This window comes from Erithacus rubecula (genome assembly GCF_903797595.1).
Source record: "Erithacus rubecula genome assembly, chromosome: 19".
Lineage (NCBI taxonomy): Eukaryota > Metazoa > Chordata > Aves > Passeriformes > Muscicapidae > Erithacus > Erithacus rubecula.
This window is the reverse complement of record NC_136671.1, coordinates 10,504,713-10,522,657: the sequence shown is the minus strand read 5'-3', so window position 1 is coordinate 10,522,657 and position 17,945 is coordinate 10,504,713. Positions and strand designations below refer to the sequence as shown.

General features: G+C 43.4%; 1 protein-coding gene across 3 annotated transcripts in view; it reads left to right on the top strand.

Moving 5' to 3' along the window:
* MLXIP (MLX interacting protein) overlaps positions 1–17,945 on the top strand; it is a 40,177-nt gene that overhangs the window by 12,840 nt on the left and 9,392 nt on the right. For all 3 annotated transcript variants that reach the window (XM_079322355.1, XM_079322354.1, XM_079322356.1), the window contains exons 2-9: positions 9,373–9,479; positions 9,768–9,853; positions 11,084–11,173; positions 11,443–11,484; positions 12,578–12,749; positions 13,649–13,738; positions 14,312–14,403; positions 14,501–15,167. In XM_079322355.1, coding sequence (XP_079178481.1) covers positions 9,373–9,479; positions 9,768–9,853; positions 11,084–11,173; positions 11,443–11,484; positions 12,578–12,749; positions 13,649–13,738; positions 14,312–14,403; positions 14,501–15,167 — 1,346 coding nt within the window. The remainder of the gene's footprint in view (positions 1–9,372; positions 9,480–9,767; positions 9,854–11,083; positions 11,174–11,442; positions 11,485–12,577; positions 12,750–13,648; positions 13,739–14,311; positions 14,404–14,500; positions 15,168–17,945) is intronic.

Below are 17,945 nucleotides of genomic sequence, written 5' to 3'. Positions count from 1 at the left end.
TGTGAAATTGTTAACCCTTAATGGAAACCATGGGATTAGATTGCACTTATTCAAATCAGCAAATGTTACTGAAGAGCAGATCTCAGCTCTGCAAGTAGATGCATAGAATTCTGCTAAAAAAAACTAATTCATTACTGTTTCTAATAAAATATTGGTCTCTGAAGGCTGTTGTTTAGGAACTCAGCGTGGATCCCATCTGTTTTTAGTATCCAGTTGAACAAGTAGAACCCTCAAATCTCCAGTAAAAATCTTAGCAGAGCTTAAGGAGACTAAAACTTTTATTAGCAGTTTTTATTAGCACATTAGTAGGCTTGGTGTCTAAACTTGGCATGTGGTGATTATAGGCTGGGTGCATGAAGCAGGCTTTTGAAAATGGGGAAACAGATCCTAGGAAATTTGGAGAGGTTGCTTCTCTCCATAACAATAAACATGTAAAAAGTGTTATTTACCTTTCACATGAGCTTTCCCAAGGGACTGTCATGTCCCCAGGACAGGACTCTACAGAATAAAGGTTGGGACTGTTTTTTTGTGATTTTTGGCACATAGGAAAAACAAGGCCCAAAGAAAAGACTTGAGTGAGGGTCATTTAGTGACTTGGTTGTTTTGCTTGTAGTAAGATTTGTGAAAGTGCTGATGCTGTCACATGTTTTGCTGGTGAAATCACCACTTGCTTTGGGACACAAACTGTCTCAGTCCATTTGAAAGTCAGTCCAGCTGTGTCTTTTAGCTGCTGCACAGGTGGATGGCATGAACATTTCTGAACCATTTTGCTGCTTGATATTTAATCATGGTGGTTACTGGGAGCAAAGGAATGACTTTGTAAGAGTATAATGCAATAAAACAACTTCTTCTGACACTTGCTGCATATAATGAGGTTAAATATTGCTTTATGAAGTTAACTGCTATAAAACATTCATCAGTGCCCTGTGCTGTGCATGGTTACCATACCCACCAACATTATAAAGTAACAGATCCAACAATTCAGCAGGACTGGAGCCACCAAGGACAGGGATGATCTCTCCATCTGTGTGTGGGAACCTGGCATTGCCCTTGGCCTGTCCAGTCCTAGGCAGGCAGTGGGAGCCATCTGGGAAAAGTGTGGTGAGGATTATGTGAAATGAGCATTATTAGCAGCTTCCCTGCCAGCCCTGTGTCCCAATTAATTAAGGAAGGGTTGCTCATACAGCTTCCCTGAATTGCAGCAGACAGATCTTCACAGCTCCAGTTTGACTGGTGACCCAGGGGTGGAAGTTTGTTTTCCACTCTGTGTTCTCTAAATGTTCAACTTCCCCAGGGGTCTGTGGTCTTGGATGGGTGAGCTCTGGGGAGTTTTATTGTGGTGTTTGAGATGTGGCTCTCCCCATGGCACAGGCAGTGAATTGAAGGGCTGGTTTTGGTGAGGAATTGCCAGAGCACTTGTTTGCACAGATCCAAGAAAGGTCTAAGTGGAGATTTTTCCTGTGAGTTGTGCATGACTTTTTAGAGACTTTCCCCCACACATTCCAGGCTGTTTTATGTGAGTTCTGGAAGGAGTTTTCTCCCTGCATTATCTTTCTATGGGGTTTGGATTGATTTTGAGTCGTTTCAGTAGTAACACAATGGTGCCTTTACCCTGCTTCTGTCTCTTGTGTAGTTTCTGGTTCAGCTTTTATGTAAACTTTGAATAAACTGTATGTGCTGTTGCAGTCTTGAGTCTGTAATAACTGGATTTGGGAACCAGCCTGGTGTTTTTCAAGCTGCAGGGAGCTGGCTGCAGACAGCTGGGATGAAAGCTCTGTGTCACAAGGGGAGAGCTGGGGGAGCATCTCTGCCTTTACAAACCTGTAAGGCGCTTTCAGAATAAGATCCCTGAAGTTTGCAGTGTATTTATAGGCTTGTAATGCTGTTCAGGGAATGTTACAGTATCCTCTGCAGCAGAAGTGCTGGTTTCGGGTTTCTGGAGCATGGTAAACAGCTCTGGGCTCCGGTGGTATGTGTGCTGCTCAGAGAGCTGGGCTGATCTGCCACACTGATAGGGTTTGTTTGGGTTTTTCAGTGTGAAAAATCTTTTAAGTTCCAGATCATCACATCTTGATCAGTTCATTAATCTAGGCTAGGACCTTGATGATCAAAAAGATTCTGACACATTTATAGCTCCCCATACAAGAGGGTCCCTCACCAACAGCCATCCTTTTAAATGCAAACAGAGGTGTCCTGCAAAACCCTATCAGTTCCTGCTCATCTGTGTTGGGAAACAGCTCTTTGTAGTGAATATTGTGCTTCTGAGAAGGTTGATGAAAAGCCAGTGGCAGAAATCAAGTCTTAGGAAGAAATGGAAAATTTCAAGACACTGAAATAAGTAGGATCACTTCTCTTTACATTGAAGCAACTCTAAAAATGACACTTCTGTCTACCGTGCATGAGAGCACTTCAAAAAGAAGGAAAACAAAATGTACTGAAAAAAAGAAGAAAAACCAAATGTACTGATCTGATGTGAAAAATGTAAATCTAATCCTTTCTCAAGCTCACCCTTGCTGGTAGCATTTCTAGTGTGGGGTGTGTGGCTGGTGTTCTGTCCTTGCTTTGCCACTGACACTCTTTGTGCCCATGGGCAGCTGCTCTCCACTGTGGCATTTCAGATTTGGGCAGTGGAAGGGGTGGGATTTCAGAGCACTCTGACAGTTTTGTGTGTCTGCTGCTTTTTCCTTGGGGTTTCTGGTACTTCTTGAAGCAGGTACTGATTTTTGACAGTGGAAGTTTGTGGCCTTTTATAAAGTGTTAGTATTTATGAAGTTACAGAGTATGTAACTTTGTAAAGGAGTAAGTTAAAGACAGCAGGGATCAGGGAGAGGTTTGGGGAGGGTCAGCTGTGACAGATGGGATGGTAAGGCCCATTTTCTCAGCCTTTTGACTGACTTATTAATGACAGTATTTAAGAAACTTTTTTCTTTTCTTGCTGTTCCAGTTCTGTACTAAAGTGAGCCACTGTTGGACAAGTGTCTGAAAAGCAGGAAGATTTCTAGAAATATCCTTTGATTTCTGACTGGAAATGAGAAACTGTCTAAATACTCTGAGTCTTTAAATAACCACTGGCTGAAGGACACCATAACCTTCAAGTCTCCTTGATATTTATACTGTTCTTTATGTTTGCCCAGTGCTTTTTTCACTGTTTCATAACCTGTATGAAACCTGCATCTGGTGAAGGCATTTCTCAGTGGTCCTTCCCAGCTGCCTGCAGCCTCCCCCTGCACACAGCTGACCCTGCCATGTTGTGTTTGACTGAAACTGCAGCAAGGGACTCCTTTCCCTGGTTGACACAGTGGTGGTGGTAGCAAAACTGTCAGGGCTGGTGTGATAATGCTCCCAAAATGTGAATTTTTCAGCTGTCCCTGAGGAGGCTGCCTTGACACAACACCTGCCTGGTCATTCCTGACTCCAGCATAGACCAGGCTGTCAGAGCAAGAGCCCAGGCACTGCAAACTTTCATTTATGCAAATTACATTAAACTTCCACGCTTAAAATAGCATTGAATTTATAATATAAATAAATCAATGTTTCTTGTAGATATGTTGGGGCAGGAGTATTTGCTTCAGGCATACAGCTGACCTTTCACTTTCCTGTTCCATTTCAGGAGGTGCATACCTGAGCCTGCCTGTGTGAAATCAGTGCAGATAACATGTTTCTTGGCAGGTGTTGCAATTCCAATTTTCCAGTGGCTAAATTTGATCTTTGTTTTTTTATTTCTATTGCATTTCTTTATAGATATTGCTCATGACAGAGGAAAAATATTTGTCTGGTCTAGTATCTCTGTCTTCAAGATAGAAGTATTGTTTTTAAAAAGGTCATGAATCAAACAGTGTGGGGACTTTTGGTTGTTTTAAAGTGTTTAACTTCAGCACAAAGCTCCCTGCTGTCCTTTATGGTCTGTGGGCAGTAGAAGATCCCCCCACAACCCTGAGCCTGCTACTGCAGGAGGATTTCAGGGAAGGAGGATGAGCCAGGTAGCAAAGCAAATGACCTGCCCTAAATCTGGCTTTTAAAATGAGCTCTGTCTGGGATTAGTATCCTCAGGCTGCAGCTGGGATTAACTTTGTAGGTAGGAATTGTGAGATGCTAAAACATAGTCCCTCCCAGTCCTACACATATTCACCCTGTGTAGAAATGTTTTGGTTTCTCTTGCCTGCCCCTTTGCTCCAACACACAATGCATATAATCTGATTCTCTGAATGAACCTTTGTTTGGGGAAATACTGTTAGTTTTGGCTCTTGGAGGGCTGAGCTGACAGGCCCAACTCCCCAGCAGAACAGATTGGAGATGACAAAACCAATTAAAACCACGCCTTTGAAAAAAAAAAATGCTGGGGAGAAGCCAGAAAGTTCCTTTTCTGTGTTTCTGAACAAGCTAATCCATTTAACTACTGTATTATCATGTCTGATTTTTGTGCTGTTACTTAAATTAAAAGCCTCATTGCAATTACCTGTAATAAAATTCTTACCCTACCTCAAAAAATTGCATAGTTGTGCACAGGAAGGAACTGGGGGAGGCACAGAGGAAGTGGGTTTTTAGGCTGGAGCTAATTAGGCAAAAAAGAGTTGTTTTAGCACAAGGGCAGGGGGAATCCATTACCTAAACAGGAAAACATAGGACATTTCTATAGCTTGTTCCCATAAACAGAATTGATAAAATTCAGCTTTGAAAACAAAATAATTTGTTTACAACCATAGCACATTAGAATCCAGTGATCTGTAGGAGAAATGGTTCCTGCAAACGTGCAGTAGCTGCTTTCCAGTCTGTCTGCTGGGAACACATATTTGGGCAGCAGGACAGACCTGTGGAATCTAAACCACAGCACTTGGAGGTTTGTGTTTAAATTCCATGTACCATAGATCTTGGCCAGGTGCTCTCTGAGGAGAAGAGAAAAAATAACAGCTCCTGAGCTAGGGAGCCAAATGTTGCCAGAGATTTTGTTTGTGTATCAAACAAGTGAAAGATGAGAAGGTGGAAATGAGGGTTTTATGTCCAAAGCATGGTGGTATCAAAAAATCCATGTCCTCCTCCTACTGTGTCACACACACACCTTGTAGCCACAGGCATGTAATTCACTCTTTCCTTATTTTATGCAGGAGATCCTGCAGTCCATCCTCAGAGGGTATTTTAAAAACTTCTTCCTTGATGCAGCATTTAGTTCACTACAATCCCAAAATTACTTCCCAGCTGAAATTCCTGCTCAGCGACTTTTACACGTCATTGTGTGGGGAATGAACTTACATTTTTCTGAATGAGAAAAGGTGATTTTCCAGGCTGATGTTTACAGTAAAATCTCCCCTCTTGCCTTCTGTTAGGAAAGGATTTAAACATAAGGCTGTAGTACTGTTGTGAGCATTTCTGAGGGAGATAAAAAATGGGGAACTGCAAGTTGAATCTGAAGCAGCTGAGTAAAGCATCAGCTCTACCATGCTGTACCATATAGTTTCCATTTAACTGACATGTATTCAAACCACCTGCTAAGTAGAGGATATATGGAATTTATCTTAATATTTTGAAGTGCTTCTCTGCCCCTTCAAGCTCTGTGTTGAAATCAATTTCCTAAAATGATGCTGTTTCTTAATGCTATTGACTAAGGAAAGATCCCTAAATTTCTTCTGGGTTTGCACACAAATAGATGTCCCTTTCTGCCCATATCCAGAGGGAACTTCTCTCATGGGTTTTATGCTGACTGAAGTCCATCTTAAAATCCTCTGATTAAGGGAGGAGAGCAGAGGATTCTTCTGTTGTGAGTCATCTCATCTCAGAGCTTGATCCTGCTTACAGATGTTGGGAGGAGTTTCTCATTGAGTTGATTAATTGAATGTTGTTTCAGTGCTAGGGAGAGCTACTGGTTTAAATTTTGCAGCAGTGAATGGCATCTCACTTGTTAAGAAAGAGGGTCACCCCTTTGCCTTGTCTCTGCTGAGTCCAAAGCATCACTAAAACATCCTGCAAGATCATGAACTAGAACAAAACTATGAGAGGCAGAACTTTACTTGGAAATGGATACTGTTAGAACACAAACCTGCTCCCTAATTACATTTCAGTTGATTGAAGAAAAATTTAGAATCAAAGGTGTTGAAGGGAATCGGGTCACACTCGCACAGTGGATGTCTGTTTCTTGTACTTTGCTGCAAATGTTGTGATGTTTGAAGGTTTGTAATTGTTTTAAAATACAGCTGCTTTCATTGGAGTTTTAGAAATGGAGAGTTGTGTTACTGTGAGAGACCAGTGCTGCCTTATCTGTCTGCCTGCTTGGATCTCAGTTGTCTGAGGTGTAGTTCCTGAGTGGGAAAACTCGTGTAAAAAACCTTGGGAGTGGACTCCAGCCTCTCCTGGTGAATGCAGGACTCTCAGGTGAAAGTTGCAGTAGATGGAAGTGGCAGCCTCGGGTGCCTGCAGCTGCTCCTCTGACAGCCCTCCAAAGCACACTCTGTCCAAGGGGATTTCCAGCTCTCTTGCTGTTGAGCTGAAGCTCTTTTGGCTGGTTTGCTGTGATCAAATCACTCCATGAGGACATTTGGACCCAGGAGATGGAGATTTCTACATGGGAGACTGAGCTGAGCTGCTGGAATGCATTGCAAGTCACTCACCAGATGGTTTTCAGCTGCTTTGATTTGATCTGTGTGATAGTGAGGAGAGCATGAAAGTCACCTGTTATTCCAGCATTGCTTTCATGAGCTGAGCTTCTGGCAGCAGCATCCCCTGCAGGATGCACCTGGGGGCCTGGCTCTCTGTGTTCTCAGCTTGGGCACTCTCTGTGCAGCACCAGCATTCCCACAAGCTGTGGTGCAGCTGTCCTGCCTTGGCACTGCTGGGTCCAGTTCTCCCTTGGCACATTCTCCTGCTCCTCTCACTGGGAGCAGCATCCCAGAGCTGCAGCAGCTCTTGGAGCTGCTCCTGGGTTGTGCTGCAGGTACTTGGTGTCCATCCACCTGTTGGGAATTGCTCCATGTCTGCTGTAGGACTTGGCAGGAGCAGCAGTCAGATGGTGTCTCCAGTTGTTTGGGTTTTTTCCTTGTTGTTGTTTTGCTGCTTTAAAATCTGAAGACTGCTTTCAGTTAGGCAGCTGCTCTCAGTCACAGTGCTGTTCAAAGTAATTGACTTTCCATTGACTTTGGAATTTGGAATAGTGTCTAAATATTGTTGTCAGCTTCATGCTGATTCCTCTTCGCTGAGGCTGAAGTAATTTCACTTATGACCTCAAGCTGGACTTGTGTTTTGCTCCCATGGGAACTAAAAATAATAATTATTTTAAGAATAGGTTCTTAATCACTTCCTTCTTTTGATGTACTAGTCTTGTTTAGCATTTTCTAAGAATGTAATTGAAAATATTTTAAACTATTTGTGTTTTAATTCCAGTTTTAATTAGCTCTTTGAAGATGCAAGGAGTGTACCAGACTTGATTACATTTCCTTTTAGTCTTTTTATAGAAAAGCATTTGCTCTTGTTATTTCTGAGTGCAGATTATTAGAGTTTTGTTGCTTTGGCAAACTGTCGAGTCACACAGAGCTATGAAGAGATGAACATTAAGTTGACAGATTTCTTAGTCAAAGGCATGTGGGCACTTTGTCAGTGGTGGTGATGCACCAACATGTTAATCTCCTGTCTCCAAGCTGTTAATGTACAGATGAGAAACAGGAAAAGGTGTGCTTTGGTCTGGGTTTGGAAGGAAAGATAAGGTGTGCAGTGGTTCTGAGGCAGAGCTGGCTGTGCAGTGAACATTGCAGTTTATTTTTAAAGAAGACAAGGAAAAAAAATTTCCCAGTCGGGCAGCAACTCATCTTCTGGTGCATTGCTACAACCTGTTGCCACAACTGACATTTTATATAGCAGTAAAATTGAAAGAGCAGAGCTGGTTTTCTTTACCTGTCTCTTGTCTGAAGCCTGGCATTTGCTCTCTGTTACTGTCAGAGTTGTGGGAGTACCTGGGTGTGAGAGCAGTTGTGGTGTCAGCAAGGAAAGAAATGGAGCCAAATACGAAAAAATGTTGGTTTAATATCCTGTTATTGGCAGCTCTGGCATTCTGATTGCTTCTGTTTAGGCTTAGGACTTTTAGCATTGCATGTTTTTAAAAGGTTTCTTTAGAAAGAGCTGCTATTGGGAGGTTTCCCAGACCAAATAGGAAACTGGGAATCATCAGTTCTCCAGCCTCAGGCTCTATGCATGGGCTTTGGTGAGCCAAGGGAAGTGCCTTGCCCTTCTGTAGGATGTGCTTCCTATTTGCACAGCAATTTTAGAGCTTAAATGTGAAGTAAGCTTTTAAGGATAAATAATTCCTCTCTGAGTTCATTTGTACTGAATGTGTGAGGCAAATGTGCTGTACCAGGGCACTGCAGTTCATGGCAGAGACCATTCCTGATTGACCATGTGCCCAGAGCATCTCCTCTGAGAGGGCAGAGTGTTTGTAGGTGACATTGCTCCTGTCACTCCTGTCCATCACCCTTGACCTTGACCTAGTGTGTCAGGGTGAACCTGTTTCCTTTCTTGTATGGATTGCAGTTGGTATTGCTGGTTCAATTCCCTCATAGCAAGGTTGCACAGGAGACATGAACTTGGAAGATGTGGGGGGTAAATCCCCCCAAAACAAGAGAGAGAATCTGGGATAGGCACAGTTCCTATACTTTAATCTCTGGCTTGAAATGTACTGTGTTATGGGTATTTCCTACTTCCTCTGCCCTGTCAGTAGTATGGATTAATGATTCATTAAGGTGTGTTTTAAGGGCTGGGTAGTTTGTGTTTATACAGTGCTTACTAGAGTCCCTGCTGTTTCTTCTTTTTTCCTTCCATTTCCCAGGAGTATTCATGCATAAGCCATTTCCTATTCCAGCCTTGCCTTTCCTTGGAGCAAAGTTACTCTTTCTAGCCTGTTGGTACTCCTTTATGCCACACTCTGATTACCAGCAGTGTAGAATTGATGGGTTATGTTGTTTTCTTGGGCCAGAACTGGCATTTCATTCCTCCTTTCCAGTGTGACCAGCCTGGAAAATCAAATGGAACTGTATCTGACCAAACATGCAGAAGCCTCTTAATTTAAGTCATCTCAATCCCAGTTGGTGGAAGCTCATAGGTGAGGATTAGAAAAGGTGTGATACTGACAAAAAGAAAAGTGTAGGTGAAATGAATTTCATTCCTGCTGATATTTGTGAGACCAGTTGTGACAGTTTGTAGTTCTTGTGGAGGACTCTTGAAGACTGGAATAATCTCTGGCTCCTGGCTCACTGAGCCATGGACAGCAAAAGTTGTGACTGGCCAAGTGTGGCTTGTTGTTGTTTCATCTGTTGGCATTTTGACTGGTTTTGTCTTGAAATGAAGAGAGAGAGAGAAACTGAAAGCAGAATGATTTGTTGTCTGTTTTTTTTGCAGCGGAAGGTTGGTTTCACCAAAATGGAAAAATTTTAAAGGATTGAAGCTTCAGTGGAGAGACAAAATCCGTCTCAATAACGCCATCTGGAGGGCCTGGTACATGCAGTGTAAGTACCGTGCTGGGGGCGGGTCTTGCTGAGCGAGACATCGGCGGGAACAAGAGAATTGAAATGATTATCTAGTGAGGAGCTCGGGAATCTGCTCGAGGCCGGATGTTTCAGAGACAGTGCTGTTGGATCGGGGCTTTGCTGGATGTGCTGAGTGCTGCACGCACAGCCCCAGATCTGCGTGCTGTTGATCAGGAATGCTGGCTGGCTCTGTCACACCCTGCACTGAGGTGGCAGCTCTCTGCAGGCCCTGCCGTGCTCAGCACTTGCACTTTGTTGTCGTTGCAGACCTGGAGAAGCGCAAGAACCCCGTGTGTCACTTTGTCACCCCTCTGGACGGCTCCGTGGACGTGGACGAGCACCGGCGGCCAGAGGTGTGTGAAACCCTGGGAACAGGATTTTCTGGTCTGCTGGAAACAGGGGCAGCATAGCCAGGCTGTGCTCTGCTTTTATTTAGGAGGAACCATTTAAAGCAGAGTGAACCAGGTTCTGTGAATTCATCACAGTAGGATGATCAAGGTGCAACCAGAAGGACTTTTGTTATCTGTGTAATTTATGTTAATGTTGTAGTTTAATGAATCATAACTCATAGAAGTGCTATTTGGATAGGTAAGATTTTGACAGCCACTGCTGTCTTCTGACTGGAAGTTGGTGTGAAATCAGTGGTGTCTATTTTCAGGACTGAATATAAGTGACCCTAAGAGAATTTTCTGTATTTTATGTAATTAGCAAGGTGTGGTTTCAACAGAACAAGCAATTTCTTTCTCTGTATTAAGGTAGTTTCACAGACAGATCAAATATGAGTTTGTGTTCTTTCATTTTTGTGCTCCTGTAAACATAAATGAAAACTAACATCTGCCCTCTGGCTCCTTGCAGAAAACCAGTGAGGCCCTTGATGTGGCAGTATATGGCTCTCTCTAGACTGCATAACTCTAGAATAATTTATAACTCAAAGGAGTTCCAGATGAGTTTGTGGAACTGTCTCAGGTTTTTGAAAGAACAGTGTTGATGTTTGTGTTGAAAGTGACCCTCGAACACAAAGTTAAGACTCTCATTAGTCTGCTCTCCCCAACTTACACACTGCTCTCTGTGGTACATTGAAGACCCATATTGTCTGATCCTTTTGTTGCCATCAGTGTGTGGCCTGCAAGGTCCTCCCTGAGCTGGACATCAGATTTCTATTGCTTTGTGTCATTCATAGCAGCTTCTGCTTATTTTGTGTGTCTGTGCATGTGACTTTGTGGAATTCACAGGATATTGTGTGCTTTTACATTATATTTCAGTAAATTAATTTTAAAGGGTTTTTTTTTTTTTTGCCTTTTTTTAAATTCTTGATTATGATTGAGCTGCTGTGGGAGATGCTGACAGTGCAGTCAGATGTCATCTGGTGTTTGGGTTTTGTGGGAAAGATGAAGTTAGTACTGTCAGATTTGCTCTGTGGTAGCTGAACTCTGGGACAGTGTGGGCTGCTGATACATGAGCTCAAATAGAATTAGCATGCTTTCTTTTGCATTTTTTATGCCTGAATATTTGCTTGGAAATGTATTGAATATTCATCCTTTGTGTGATTCCGTGTAATTCATGGTATGTGTTTGTGTTCTCAGGCCATTGCAACAGAAGGGAAATACTGGAAACGAAGAATTGAAATAGTCATTAGGGAATACCACAAGTGGAGAACATACTTCAAGAAAAGGGTCTGTTGGTTTTCATAGTAAAAGTAGTTTGCTTGAGCTTGATCAGTATGTTGTTGCTTTTTGAGTTTATCACTTTTTCTGGCATGCAGGAGTACTTAAAACATGATAAGCTGGTACAGACATGCTCATCTGATTAGTTCCACTTAACTAAAAATTATTGTGCTGGGACTGATTGTGCCTGATTGGGTCTTACAAGTTTTTCAAAATCAGGTCTTCCACTGGCAAATACAGGACCTATTCTGACTTCACCTTCTGTTCTCCTTTTGCAGTTACAGAAACACAAAGATGAAGATCTTTCAAGTTTGGTCAGGGTAGGTAACAGCACTGTGAAGTGGCAGCATTTGTGCTTGTAGAACCCACAACAGATAACAAAGTTGTAACATGCAGTAGCTTGCTTTGATTAAAATCTAAAGACAAGCATCTTGCTTAAGCCTTAATTAAGGTTAGACACCTTAATGTTCTGTGCCTCAGAGAGCAATGTAAGATTTGTAGCTTGAATTGGATGGAGGAAAGGTTGAATGTAAAGTGCTGTGACAGAGCTAAAGGCAATCAGCATTGCATGCCCAGAGAGATCAATCTCTGAGGGCTGGCACATCATTTCAGCTTGTTCCTGAGTTGTAACTGGCACTGCTGCCTTGCTTGTGTAACTGAATCTGTGAAGATGTGGGAGCTACATGTTGCAGATCTTCCTGCTGTGCCCACACCTCAGGCAGATAATATGCCAGGATCCTATAAAAGGACAAAATGGTTAAAGGAACAGTGGTATCACTGTTTAGTATGTCCCCTTAGACTATCAGACCTACTTTGGCTATATAAGCTGATGGTCAGAAGCACTGTTCTACTGGTTTTGCAATGCAGTGCACAGTAACTCAGCCTGTAGTGAGGGATAGATAAGCCAAGCCACTTTATATTGTATTTTTCATGGGCAAAAAGTGTCTTGTGCAAACTCAGAGTTTCAGATACATCTCACAAGACTGGAGTTGTTTTTTCTGCATTCTTGCTAGTCACGTTTTTTTAAAACCTTTATTTTAACCAAGGGATTGTTAAACTATGTGCAGAAAGTAATTATGTAATCAATCAAACAAGGAAGTGTTATTATCTATCTTACATCTTTCTAGTCAATATCTGGGTTTGGGGCAAAAACCTTTCCCAGAGTGTTGTGGCATTTCAGTGAGCTAAAGTTGCTGGTGTATCAGAAACACCACTGATGTATTTCAGTTCATTTGATGGCTCCTCAAAGAGGTTCTTTCTTTAAATATGTGAAAATTATTACAAATCTTATAAATTGATTAGACAGTTATGGATTTTAGATTATATAGATCTGTGGATTATAGATTATTATAGATCTGCCCCAGACTGCTTTGGCATTGCTAGGCAGCCTGACCTCTCCCTTTCCTTTGGCAGGATGATGATGTGGTTCTCTGGCAAAAAAGAAGGTATGGCAGAGAAACCCCAGTGCCCATGGAGGAAGGCAGCCTCCTGGATGCAGACATGCTCATGTCTGAGTTCACCGACACCTTGTTCTCCACACTCTCTTCACATCAGCTGGTTTCCTGGCCAAATTCCAGGGACATAGGTATTTGTTGGCTGTAGCTATGTTGCATTGAGAATTCCTACAAAAATTCTGGTTTGTTGCTTTGCTGCTCTAGTTTTGCCTAAGAAATCTATCTTACATTGCTGATGCAGATAAGAACAGGTCAGGAAATGTCTGTCTTATGATTCTGTAGGTTATAGAATGCCAATTAATGATCTGAATTTAATTTCTGTCTTAGCTTTTTATGTGCTGCTCCCAGCTTTGCCCCCTAATGTTGCTCTGAATGAATCTGTGCTGAGCAGTATTTACTTTATCAGTGGTGAAGATTTATCTCAAAGCATAGTTGTGTGTGTATTTTTAAGGGAGTGCCTGTGTAATTTTGTTTGGCTTTGTCCAGTAGAACCAGTGCAAGTTTCATCTGTACAAACAATTCCAAGAGCTGTTCAGCTCTGTCTGGAGGCTCTGACTGATGGGACAGCACATGTCCCCTGTTCACCATCCTTGCTGTATGGATGCCTGAGCAACTCCAGAGCAGCCATGGATTGTACTCAGAGCAAATGAAGTGGGTGATTGTTTATTTTAAAATACTCTGCTGTGAGCTGTGGTGGTCAGGCTGTGCTGCCCAACATGGTTGTGTGTAATGCAGCAGGGGCAAGACAGGAGGTTTGGGAGCAGGAGGCATCTGACCTTGACAATCCCAGATGTCAGTTAGAGCCTTCAAGGTTCACCTCTTCATTTTTAATAATTGAAAGTTTAATTCCCCAATGGCTTTGATATCTGGACTATGCTGTAGCTCTGAAGAGAAGCAGATGCTCAGTTCCTTTCAGCAGCATTTTTTCTGTAACATCTTGGCCAAGCCTGGCTGTGGAATGTTTTATTCCTGCTGCTGTTATTATGTGAGTGGTGGGAAGCTAATCTAATCTGTCTCCTGAATTTTGCAGGACACTTAGGAAATGCTGACATGATTCAACCAGGGCTTATTCCTCTCCAGCCAAATTTTGATTTTATGGATACTTTTGAGCCTTTTCAGGGTAAGAATCATTAATTTCTTAAATATTGCAATGATTTATGAGCTAGGTTTTTTTAAAAAAAGTTTAAGTGTTACAAGAATCTAAGGTGTTCCCATTTCACAGTTCTTAGTGATGAAGACATTTAACATTTTATTTGTCTTTGGATGTTTTATGGCACTGTCATGGATCCATGTAACATTAAACTGCTGACAACTTTGATGTTTATGGACCTTCATGGAGGTAAAGGGCCACATCTATTTGCTGGCTCTGCAAGCAGTCTGCATCAGATAACTGTACTTTGTGAGACTCACTGACGATCAGCTCTTGACTGCCTTTGTGTAGATGAGCCTTTGACAGGACTGATTTTTGCATTGTCCCAGTTTGCATGAAAGCTGAAGGAGTCAGCCCCAAAGAGAGAGTTCCTCTGGAACACAGCAATTCACTGCTCAGTCAACAGCAGTTGTTTGAAGCCAAAATCTCATGGTTTCATTATTTACTAAATAATACAGATATTCCTGAGAATTTTAGGATTTAGCAATGCTGTATCTTGAGTATGAAAAGTAGAAAATTAATAGGTGACTTTTCATGTTTCAGAATTATTCACGCCCAGTCGCTCCAGTAATTATTTCCCTTCTGTGTCTGCTGTCAGCTCAGCTACCACAGAGAGCAGCAGCCACTCTTCCCAGGTAAGAGAGGTTTGAAACAGAAGGCTCTGACACGAGCCATGTCCTCCCAGGAGGAGTTCAGACATGTCTAAATCAGTGACATTTCCTTGTCTCTCAGTCTCCTGTGCTGCCATCGGGTTCCTTGCCCAGCACGCTTCCAGCAGAGAGCATCAGCGGTGAACTGATTCCTTCCTCAGTACCTGCTCCTGTCATTCCTGACGTCGTTGCTGACCAGTGTTCCAGCATTAGAAGCGGGGGATCTTTCATCCAGCCGGCAGACTTCCCTCCTGACTCGTCTCTCAGCGGGCCGCAGACGTTCATGTCAGTGTTCCAGCCGCCGCTGCCGCTGCTGCAGCCCGCGGGTGCCCAGCCGCAGTCGCCGCTGCCCGCGGTGCCGCTGAGCTCCAGCCCGAGCCCCGCCCCCGCCGCCTTCGCTGCTCCGGAAACCCCCAAATTCCTCTGTGAATCCTCGGTCATCACTCACACGGCTTCTGCCACGCTGACCCACAACGCCCCCGCCACCACCTTCAGCCAGAGCCAGAGCCAGAGCCTGGTCCTGGCCACGCAGCAGCCGGGGGCAGGAGTGCCTTGTAACCTGGCCTTCCAGAGTGCTGTAGTGCAGGGGCAGCCCCGGCCCCAGCTGCAGTCCCAGCTGACATTTGCACTCCCCAAACCTGTTCCTCTGGCCAGTGCTGGGACGAGGCCCAAACAGTCACAAAAAATAGTGACTGCTCCGAAGCTTGAAACAGTGTCCTTATTGGTAAAGAATGCCTTCATCACCCCAGGTGAGGAGCGCTGTGGGAGGATGGTTTTGTTTTTTGAGTTGGACTAGCAGGAGGAAAATACCTTCTTGCTTTTCTTGCTTTACATAAGTTAAAATAGAGCTTCTGAGTGCATCCATGGAACCCTCGAATCCACTGGCTGAATGCAGGTGGCTGCACTGTTCAGTGGGATACTCTGGACTGCTGCAAGGATTGGAAGCAGTTTGGTTAAGTGTGAAAAGCTGATCTGCCCAAGGGAGTCTCTCTGCAACATCTCTAATGGGCTGTGTAGCTGCACCAACTCTGTGCTCCTGCCCCACAGAAACCCTGGATTTTGATGTGATGTTGTGATTAACTACCCCTCAAAGCATTCAGCCACAGTGGAGGAGGAGATCCTCCTCAGGGAGCTGGAAATCTTTGTCTCAAGCAGTCTAGAGCCCTTGAGATGCTTTAATTCAGGAGTGGGTTTCAGGTCAGGGTAGGAACACCTGGGACTTCCACACTGGGTGGGGTCTGGAGCCACTGGTGCTGCACAAGGCAAGTAACAAGGAGCGAGAATTTTGCATGAGGTGTTTCTTGTAGGAAAGCTCAGGGCTGGAGCAGGACAGGCAGAATGCTTTTTTTAGGATTATTGCAGTCTATTTTTAGACTTGTGCTGGCTGGGGGCCAAGTGACTTCAGCCACTTGAAATGTGCAACAATAATTCAAGAAAAAGCTTGCCTGGAGGAGTAATGTTAAACAGGCTTTACTAGGGAGTAGGTGTGTCTGCCAGGGCCTGATAGTGAGGTTACCCACCAAAAAGAAAAATCACTGTTCAGGAGAAGGACAGACCCAAGATCTAGTACTAGGATGCCACTGGGATCAATTTAGTCCATGATTAATAGCATGAGGGTGTTAATAGCAGTGTTCCTATCTAAAGTATATTATAAACTAACAGTCCATGTGCCTTCAGCAGTTGAGACGTGCATTTCTCACCTAGTAAAGATTGTAGGCAGCTCATTTTCAGAAAGCCTTTGCCCCTGCTTTTCTCAGTGCTTCCTGGGTTGTTCCTCGTGCCATATATTGCTTTCCCAGTGCTCCAGCAGTTACTTCTAGACCATCACAACCAGTGGCTTTGTTTTTCATCCATATTAGTGGCATGTTTTTGGGGATCATGGTGTTCCTAAACTACTGGGACACCAAGCTCAGGGGACAAATCCAAGTATTTATATAAATACTAGAGCTTTATTTTTGGCAATAGAATAAACATCAGTACTAGTAACTGAGGCATTTATGCCTATTATTTGTGTTCAGGACAAACAAATCATCTCGTGACTGTCAAGCAAATTACAGTATATCTTGTGTTAGAACTGCTCTGTGGTATAAGGACTCAAAAACCTGTACAGATTGTCTCATCAGGTGCAAGACTTCACTGCTATCACACTTCATGATAAATGTGCTGATTTTGAGAGGAAAGTCTGCAAAAGATGCATGTGTAGGACAGAAACATGAATCATGTAACGTGACTGCTAAATACTGTTGCTGGTTGCTGCAGTTCCCCAAATGTGGCAGTCAGAAAGGCCAAGCCTGTGCAGCAGCATTAGTGCACTGGTAAGACGAGTAGGCTCTTGAGGTCAATAGAGATGTCACAAGTCCAGCTGAACATCAGTGAACAGTGGAAGGGTTGTGACTGCAGCTTTAGGTGTGGGAATGCTCAGAGAGTGAACTCCCTGTGTCAGTGACAGAGCTCTGCTCCACACAGACCCACACAAGGGCTGGCACAAGGTTTGTGCAATCCACAGGCCTCTCTTATGGAGCTGTGCAGAAACTCCACTTGAGTCAAAACACAACTGTCAGTCACAGGTGACACTGTCAGGGAGGGGACATTGGATAACCCTACACTGTCTCCCTGTCCTGCTGTGTGTGTCCTTCAGGCTCCTGATGCTGAACTGCAGAGGGGTGACTTGGCAGGGGCTGAGCTGTGCTGACACTTCTCCTGCATCATGGCTTTATTTGTGCAAAGGAGAGCTGAACCACTACAGCCAAGAGTGAGGCCAAATGTGTTTGGTTCAGTTTTATCAAAACCCAGACAGAAGTTGTGTCTTTGCCTGATTCTTCTCTTAGTAACAGTTTAGGATGGTCAGTCGTGTTCTGTCTAGATTGGGCAAGAACCATGTCCCCATCAATGCTGTGGTATTGCACTGGTTACCTGGAGATCTTCACAGACTCATGTGGAGACATTTGCTGCTATTCAGAATTACTTCCAGCTACCTAAGCACTGCAGAAATCTTGGTTCTTTAGTATATTTTGTAGAATTTTGGTGCTGTTTCCCAATCACATTTAGTTGTCTTTTGTTGTGTGTCATCTAAAGCAGCTATAAAACCAGGTAGTGAAAGAAGCTGGTAGGCTGAAGTGCTGAGGGAAAGGATTTGAGATACCTATACAAGGAAGCATGAAGTATTGAGTCATTGACCCTTCCTGGGTCAGCAAAACAAGCCTGAACTCCCAAAGTGTGATGGAAGAGGGTCCTCCTCTTGTCAAACCCAGCTCTGACAGAATGAAGAGACTTTGCACCCTGAACTACTACATACCTCTGTAAATCCACCTTGAAACAGTGACAGTGATGCTAGAAAACTCAGAAATAGCTGGAGTGTTGAAGTCCTTTGTACTGGATTAAGGGAGTTGAAGTCAATGGAAGACAGACATTTTATACTGCAGTGAAATAGTACCAAATAGAGCCCCCTTGATCCACACCTGTGTTTAATGACAAGTTATTTAATACAAAATAATCTCCATCTCTTTTTTTGTCTCATTAACTATTCT